General features: G+C 37.5%; 1 protein-coding gene across 2 annotated transcripts in view; it reads left to right on the forward strand.

Moving 5' to 3' along the window:
- Window positions 1–6,923, forward strand: part of SPATA17 (spermatogenesis associated 17) — a 163,325-nt gene extending 156,402 nt beyond the window's left edge. For both annotated transcript variants that reach the window (XM_050950250.1, XM_050950251.1), the window contains exon 10: window positions 4,007–6,923. In XM_050950250.1, coding sequence (XP_050806207.1) covers window positions 4,007–4,087 — 81 coding nt within the window. In that variant the 3' untranslated portion in view covers window positions 4,088–6,923. The remainder of the gene's footprint in view (window positions 1–4,006) is intronic.
- The last annotated feature ends 2,525 nt before the right edge of the window (window positions 6,924–9,448 follow it).

Consider the following 9,448-nt stretch of genomic DNA (forward strand, 5'->3'; position numbering starts at 1 on the left):
GTGGTGAGAGCCTTTTGACTGTGTTGATTAATTGTATAGCCAATGGATTGAATACACTTGTAGTTCATTTTGAAAAATGTTCAAGAGACCAAATAACCAAACTCAGACAAATTTATTGTTAAAGACAAAACAGTACCATATATAAAGGAAACATGCATGCCCTCCTGGGAAGTAATTCTTATCTCACAGCATGTTCATCTTACACAGAAGTATGCTTTGGAAATATGCATTTAAACAAGCTATAGTTATAGTAGGGTGACAAGATGTCCCGATTTTATAGGGGCAGTCCCGATTTTGGGGACATTTTCTTATATAGGCTCCTATTACCCCTCACCCCCATCCCGATTTTTCACACTTGCTGTCTAGTCACCCTAATTTACAGTATAGTTTTACAAGGTACAAAACTCTGTCTATGTCACTAAAATCCAGCCCACCAGTTTGTAACAATTCCTTAACTTATTGTTTTGTTACGTACTTTGTCTCTGTTTGGATACCATATTCCAAAGCAGTTGCCTGTGGAAGTATCTGTACTGGGACATCGAATGTATGTATCTTGATTTTGACAGATTTTGTATTTGCTAGCACCAAAGCTGACTTCAGCTTTGCAGTGTGTTATGGGATACTCATCATGAGTGAATAAGAGTAAGCAGAATACCATTCAAATATAAAGTCTGTGCTAACATATATATATAACACAATGTGTAATATATATTAATATGTGGTGCAATACATACAGCATATACCTGTTGGCTAGCAACTAAATAAATTCACTAATGCATATAACAACTGATTTAAAGAGAAATATCTTTTAATGAGCACAGTTTGTGAATATGTAAAAGACATTTCCCCTCATGTTAGAATAAAAATGTATCTTTCAATTGGGACTTTACAGAGTAGCTTGAGTGTAATTTATAGTTTAAAAATAAGATGCATTCACTTCACCTCCTCTGAGTTTTCATGAATTATTTTGCCATCATAGCTAAGTGTAACTCCTTCCTGTTTGTGCTGCTCCAATGGCACAGGAGGATACAGAGGTGCTCTAACAGGAAAATCCCCACATCAGATAAAGTCAGCTGTATGCTACCCACCCTCCCAGCAGGTGTTGAGTGGGGACAGAAAGGGATTTGACCAGACATGCACTATGCTCCAATGATCCTCTGTCAGAGAACCAGTCTCTAGGCTGCTCTAAGTAGCAGTAAAGAACAGGAAAGGAAGAGAAATGATGAGGCACTATAGAAACACTCTATATGAGGCAATAAGCATACACACCCAGAGCGAGAGCCTGCCAGGATACTCTGGGGCACAGTTTCCTATGCCTTCTTCCCTTTTAGTACACCAGCAGAGCAGAGTCATAATTAAGCTCCATATATTTAAGTAAATACATTACTCAGCTTTTTTGCTAAAAATATGTTCACATTTTTTCCTGTGTTGCAAACATGATGGTCTGTTTATTCAGTGTATTTTATATACATCTTTAATTGGTCTAACTGCACAGTCATCAGTGAATTTATTTACCCTATCAAACTGTGAGGTCTTGCCTAGATGTGGTCAAACATAACTGCTGTCGCCACAATCAGAGCCAGTTGTTTAAATACTCAGTTGTGGGTATCCAGTGAAATAGCTTTAAATAACAAGATAAACAGTACAGCTGCCAACCCAAAGTAATCTTACACTGAGGGAGTAAGTAGCACAGAAAATTTCCTCTTTGTCATTTTGACTTGGGTTTGAAGCTAGACCTGGGCTTAGTTCCAGCTCAAAAAGCCGTTCACTTCAAAGGCTCCTAAATTGTCCCAAGGAGCTAATTTTGGCAGTCAATTGTTTTTGTTTGGCCAGGCATCTCAATAGCAAATGCTGTCTGCTCTGCCAAATGAAAACTTCTTCAATGTTCACAACCACCATTCCCAATTTTTTCCTGCTAAAAGAGGTGGGTGTTTGCTAGTAGCCCTTTTTCCTTTAGGGTGTTCTTTAACCTTTTACAATTTATTAAAAATTAAAATGAAGAGTAATTGATTTTTCTACATGAACATTAAAAATATTTTTTCCTGATCAAAACTATACAACAATTAACACCATTCTTGAATTCTAGAATAATGTAGGTGCTAAATAAATGATAATGATACTATCAGTTTGGTCTCTATGAAACTAGAGCACCTTTCTGTGTTTGTCATATGTTTTCTATCCACTTACGTCAATTATATCAGCATGGTGAAATCAGCAAATCATGTACAACTATCTTTGTCTCAGGAAAGGCAATCTGGTTGCAGTTACACTGCTAGTAATTGCAATATTTATTATTGTAATCACAAGAATAGTTTTTACAGACCCTCCTGTACCACCAAAATGCTTGGGGTACCAAAAATACAATGGAAATTAAAATATAATAATTAAAAAAGCGTTAAAATAAACAAATCTATTTTACAAATACTTTGTTTCAAAAATAAAAAAAAGTTGAAGCATGGGGCATTCTACCCCTGCACTGACACTGAAGATCTCTCTGGAAATAAATCTTGCAAGATGCCAAGGGACAATGGTACCTTTCAAATCAGAAAGGGAACATGTTTTCTTTTGACTTAAGAAGTGTAACTTGCTATTTTGGGAACTTTGCATCGGAGAGTTTGCAGGCACAGGAAGCTGCCAAATGTCAGATGTTAGAAATTAAAAGTTACCTTTTGATTATTTGGTATGCAAATAAGGACCCTGGTCCTCCACCAAGAACCATGGACAGACACCTGCATTTGTATGAGGTGCCACTGAAATCAATGGGGTTCCACGTGAACATAGGGATAGATCTGCATAGTACTCAGTGTCGGGTTGGAGTCAAAAGTAGAGCGAGCCAGAGAATGACCCTTCTGTTTCACAACTTTCTAAATATGCTTTTGTTCTGCACTGGAAAGAAAACAAAACATTGGGAATGTTTTTATGAAATGGAACTGTATTGAACAGCTCCGTTTTTCACTTTGAGTCTCTGCCCTGGATATCCTTCCATCCAAAAAGAAGATTCCCCTGAGTGAAATGTTAATACAATGCAAAGCTTTAGTTTTGCTGATGATTCTAGCATTTTTTTCAGGACCCATGAAAAAGAGGCCAACACACCTCTTGTTGTGATCACTTTAACCCATTGACTCCAACGCTTCGGACTTTCTAGTGCAATGGGAAGCGCTGTGGCTACTCACAGTCAGGTTAATTAGTGTGCACTGGGCAAAATAACTTGGAATCCTGAAGCCATTTGGCTTGGTTGCTTGTGGACTATATTTGCATTATACCACTACCATTACAGCACAAATTCACCTGCACTTGGTGTGCCAAATCTTGTTCACTTTACTCATGCAAGTATCCCCCTAAAAGAAAATATGACTGTTCATGTGAGTAAGGCAAGCAGTATTCAGTCCTGTATCTTTTCTGCCACATGTGGGTCCATGGCCAATTGATGTTGTTTTTTTAATTTCTTTTCTCATTTCTATATTTGATCATTATTTTATACCAGTTCTCGTCTACTTACTAACTGAACGTCCCTATTTTACTTTTTGTAAACAGGGAACATTTTAAATATTTTAAGGAAATCCTGCTGGATCTTATTTGAGGCATTTTTTGCTTACCTGTTTTCCAGACAGGAGGATGCGTTTAGTGCATCGTGATTTGCAAAAGGCTATAACATTCAGTCTGTGTGGCAGAGAAATAAAATTTATAATACTTACAGTTATTTACAGTTTATAATACATATTTATTTTTAATTAAGTCTATTGAGCCTGAATTTTCTCCCCAATCTATAATGTACATGTTGACGTGTTTCACAATGTCATATGTAAGCTTCAGCATAGGTCTTAAATATTTTTGTGCATAACTTACATCCTAAATTTTACCTTGCGTAACAGGAAAATTAAAATGGAAGAAAGACCAGTGAAACTGCACAATATCTACAGACCTATTAAGTATACTAAAAAATGAAAGTGAAAAAAAAACACAAATACCCAAACTTAACTGTCTTTTTCCTCTCTGTTTTTTCTAGGACTTCGAAACAGTGTTACCATCCATTGATCTCTTTGATAAGTTTGGACAAACATATTCCAAAGCTGGGCAAATAGTGTAAACATCTATCTATACTGTATCTATCTAGTATAAGAACTTCTGATAAGCTATAAAGCTAGCAATAAAGATTTTTGAGAAAATGCAAAGCATAATGTTGATTAACTTTCCTCCAAGGACTGTAAATGTTTTCCATAAAATGTTATATGCTACACCTATAATAAAGTAGTATCACACTACTTGATCTTTTAGAAATGCAGTTTTTAATATCAAAAATCTTTTTATAGTTCTGGCAAATGTAATGAATTAGGAAAACTGTCTGACTCTTTTATAAAATACTTCATTTAGAGAGAGAGAGAGAGAGTAATTAATGGAAAAATTATGGATAAGATCCAGCAACTGTGTTTATTAGAATTATGTAACGTGTTAACTACAACATAAATATTATTTTCTCTGAAACATGTAAACCTTAAAATCTAACTCATGGAAGAATCTACAAATGTTGAAATTTTCTCCCTTGGGGCCTGAACAACATCTTTTACAATCAATGGCTCCCAGGGGAGCTGGATTGGGCCATTTATACAGATATTACTGCTTTAAATCCTTCAACTTTTCTGTGCTTGTTATAACTCTGCAGAGTTAAGAAAGAAAAAGTACAATTCTGTATCACTTTCACATATTAACTTGTAGGCAAATCCATTTATACATATTTACAATATTCTATGTATTGCATTTTATTCCTGATCCAAAAACACCTCTTGTGATAAAAAGACTGGCACATGGGAGGATATGTTGCAAAACCACCACATTATAGATGGTTAAGGATGAACACATTTTTGATCACACAAAATTCATTCAGGTCACCATATCCCACGTGCATTTTCACTAGAGCATGCCCCTGCAAAGTTCTGAGCACCCTGGTTCCCATTAAGTGTAATGTGAATCGAGAGTGCTCAGTCACCTCCTGGGAGGAGGAGGTCAATACCTTGGAGGACTGGGCTATAATTTATTTTTTCAAATAACATCAGTGGATTCTGTTTTCATAGCACTTTGCTGTCTGAATGCTTGGAGAGAGACTGTATTTTTCTCCTCATGTAATCTGGAATATTTGCAACTATGCTTCTCAACTGAAAAAAACTTTTTTTATTGATGATTTTTTATAATGTGGGTCTACTGTCCTTTCCAAATGAGCACGCAACTCCCATTAATGTCTGGTGTTATGCACACAAAGGAGTGTCTCTATACTAGGAATTGAACCATTGCTGACACAGGTTTGCAGCACCAAGTCTACCTGAACCAGTACTGAAAATAGTTTATGTACTAGTATAGACCGGGCCAAAATATTTCCAATCCCATTTCAGAAAGTCTGAGACTTGCGGGAACCAGAGGACAGGAGAATCCTCAGAGATGGGAGGAAAAACATATGCCACATTTTATAAATGACAGCGGTACAAAACAAAGAGGTCAGCATCTGAGACAAGAAAGGACTGTATTTTTGTTCTTTTGTACTTTTTAATTTCTTAACAAATTCCAGCTTGTAAAAGTTTGTCTTTCTGAGTTGCCACAGGAAATGAATGTCCTTTAATTCTGGTAAGTGAGAAACAGCAACCTCAGACCAGTCCCTTTTGTTAGGATTAATTTCACCAAATAAATCGGAGTGCTTCTGTGCTTTGTGGAGGGGGCTGAGCATGAGACACTTGCACAAAACTGTTGATGAATAAAGATGCCACAGTAATTTTTAGATGTGAGAGCTATCTATTTGATTGCTGCAGCTTCAAGGTAGTTCATCACTTCACAATAACTCACCCTGTGTTGCCTCTTACCTCCATACCACATTTTCCCATCACTTCGATTAGAAATGGCAATACCTTTATCAGATTAATCTTCCTTTCTTTTAGTATCTCTGACCCCAGGATAAACGAAACCTACCCATACAGACCATCATTGCAGATGCTAGAGTTTTCAACAGCTGACAGTTCTCAACATAGATTAAGGTTAAAAAGAGTACTTTCAATTCACTCTCACTGTTTGACTCAGCTCTCTGTCTCATTCTTTTAACCCTCATTCGTTTAATTTTTTTGAACACAGGCCATTTCCCATAAGCCTTCTTACATACAAAGTATGTCTATGGATTTTATTAGCGTAAGAGAAAGCTCCACAAACGCAGTGAAATAATAACTTCATTACCTGTCACTTCTTTTTCCAAATGTATTTTTGTAGAGAAGACAATGCTCTCTTTTTCAGCATGCGATGATACAGAATTTAGTTAATTCATAGTCATGGTTAGCCCCTAATATACTGTGCTGACACTCCAGGTTCCAAGGTTCAATTTCTGAATCCTTTCTCTCACTTCTCCTGTAAGCGTAGTATTCTGCTGAACAGTTAAAATGTCCTGTTAACTTTGATAGTGCATATGCTTCTTTTTTCCCTTGTCTAGAAAAATGATAAGTACATATTGGTACCTTACCTTGGGGATGGAGTTCAATCAGGGAAAAGGTCCAGGAACTCTGCAGGATCTCTTTTAGAGATGTGCAGGTGAAGTTAGGCTAAAAAAATTGATTTCACACAAGTATTCCAATGACTGCTCTATTGATTGATTGTTTTTCTCCTCTCTTACACTAATTATACAGACACATACAAACATACACCCCACTACCAGTTTATTAAGTTAAAGCATTTTTTTATTATGAAGGCATAGTACAATAGTTTTCCCACTAGCTACCCAAATTCCAGTCAATATTAGTTACTGAAACCAGAGTACAAAAAGTAGAAGAGGCTTAAGTCCAGACAACAAGCCCACTGCTGAAGAGAAGAAAGAAGAAAAAATCCTCAGAATCCAATCCTGTGAGGGCCTGAGCATCCTAAATCCAGCTGGTTTCAGAAGTTGAGGGCACTCAGTACCTTGCAGGAGGCACCCAGCACCTTGCAGGAACAGGCCCTTATTTTGAAATACCATAAATAATGTATCAGTGAATGTTAACAGTTCTGTAGTATTTGAGGAAGGGAGAGACGGTGAGTAGCCTTTAGGCTTTGGGCCAGGCAAAAGCACAAGGAAAATGTGCTCATGTTCTCTTGTTTAAATCAAAGGGACTGCATGTGGCAAACCCATAGTTTTTATTTGTTGTCATCTAAATCTAGATTTTTATTTATATTCACTACAATAATAATTACAAAATAAGGGGTTTGGCTACTTTGTATTACTAATGTTTGCAGAATCAGTCTGTCTATCAATAGAAAAAGAAATGATTTTGTACATGATTTACTTTACTATGGTAATCTCTTCTACCATAACTACGTTTGCTATCTTACTTATAGTTATCAAATTACCATGTATACTGTGGATAAATGTTAGTTGTATTTTATTTTCTGTTTTCTTCACTGCAGATTTCTTTTGTCAATAAATCTATTGTTTCAAACATTTTAACATTGTATGTTATTTTGAGACACACTTGTCACAGTTCAGGGCCACTGCACCTGTATTTCCCCTTAGTGGTCCAGCAAGAGCATTGATTCTTGGCTTTCTGCTCCCCAGCCACTGTCTTTTTGGATGGAGATCCATGTCTCTCTCCCTTCTCACTGCGGTATTCCCAGGCTGCACAGTTCCCTGCCTTCATGATGTATGTCCCAGCACAGACAGGCTGCCCTAGGCCGCCCGCTTGCTTTCTCTTCAGAGACTTATAACAGAGTGATTGTCAACCACTGTAAGTTACCATGTAGCACTTCCTATGCAAACTTACTTTGTTCTTAAGGTAAAAAGCATCACAGAAAAAACTTTGTAAAAACAATTCCACAATAACACATACAAGGTTGCATATTTAATACTCTGAACTCCAGAAATGTTAATTAAGCTCAATTCAGTAAGGTTTAACTTAACTCAATGTGGTTTGTCCAGGGTGTCACAGCACTCATTGACTATATTGACAGTTTCCAAAGGGATGTTACAGCCTATTTTCACAGTTCAAGACCTGAAGAATACCTTATTAAGATAGCCACGGATGAAGATACAGGTAACGGAACACTTGGAAGTTTTGAAACTGGCAGGACTAGAAGACATATCCCTTTGGTGAAGGGACAACAAACTTAGCAAACTACTGTCAATTATTTTTGAAAATTAATTGAGAAATGGGAAGAGGTCAGGAGACTGGTAAAAAAAAATTAAAAACTGTGTGTCAGTCCTTAAAAAAGAAAGAATTGTGATTGTGGCAATTGCCATTCATTAAGTGTAACTTCAATATATAGTAAAGTAATGGAACAAACATGAAGAGAAAACAAATCATTTGACATCTACAGGAAAACAGAACTATGGGAAAAAACAAACTGAAGATGAGTTAAAAATCACATTAGAAAAACGTGACAGTATCTTTGTAAAACTGCAAAATGTGACGGTAATCAGATCTGCAAGGGCAAATCCTTGTGCTTGCTTGGACTTCATCAAAGTGTCTGAGGCACTAATACTGTCAATATGTTTGCGAGTGGCTTATCCCTGGTCAGAAACACACTATTACTGTTGGCATTTTAGCGCTGCTTTCCTTGGTGCATAACTAGAACAACACAGTGCGTGTCTCTGAGGAACTGTGCACGTCAAGAAGGAACTGGTGGTAGCACCTCAGGCAACCAGAACCTCCCTAGCATGTCAGTCAGATTTCTTCATTCAGAACTTCAGACACTTGGAACCTGCTTCAGCAATTTGTACCCAAGAATACTTGAGCACTTTAAGCTCTAGGGTCTGTCCTGAGAGATTCAAGCATTATGGCTTATGCCTGCACATCAAATGCAGTGGCGTAGATGCCAGGTTCCCACAGTTTGAAATTTGCCTCTTTAGTTTCCATGATAATGTTACTGCCTTGGTGATGCCAAGGTCTAGTCTAATCCTGGTGATGCCAAGTAGGTATCCAGTCGGTGGATTGTTAAATTGGCGTACTTTTACAAGTTGAGACTTCCTTGTGGGATTTTAAAGCAGAAGATACTTAGCTTTGGGGATGTTTTCTCTCGGGGAAAACCTATACTAGCGACCACCAGGCACCATTTCATACCACCAATCACTTTCTGCCATTGCTCTGTGCTTGAAGATCTTGCAATACTGCTGCCCCCTTCAGTAGAGGGGTCAGTGTGAGCATAGAAAACGTCTTTAAACAGAAGCAGCTGAACAGCCTTTGCTGTAACCCAAAATGGTCTCCGCACTCATGGCAGGGAACAGTTGGCTTTTAATATCCCCAAAGGCAGCGTTGCCATAGTACTGCTGGCCAATGTTTTTGATCTGCTCTCTACACTCTTGTGGCCTAGCTAATTTGTTGCTGCAGCCATTACAGACAGCTGCTTTAGTGTCTTCAAAGGGTGGTTATTCAAGCTGAGAGAGCCATTTAAAATGTACCCAATGAGGCTCCACACATTATTGCTTAACAATTAAGACCTCTGCAAGCACCAG

Source organism: Gopherus flavomarginatus, chromosome 4 (genome assembly GCF_025201925.1).
Source record: "Gopherus flavomarginatus isolate rGopFla2 chromosome 4, rGopFla2.mat.asm, whole genome shotgun sequence".
NCBI classification, from domain to species: domain Eukaryota; kingdom Metazoa; phylum Chordata; order Testudines; family Testudinidae; genus Gopherus; species Gopherus flavomarginatus.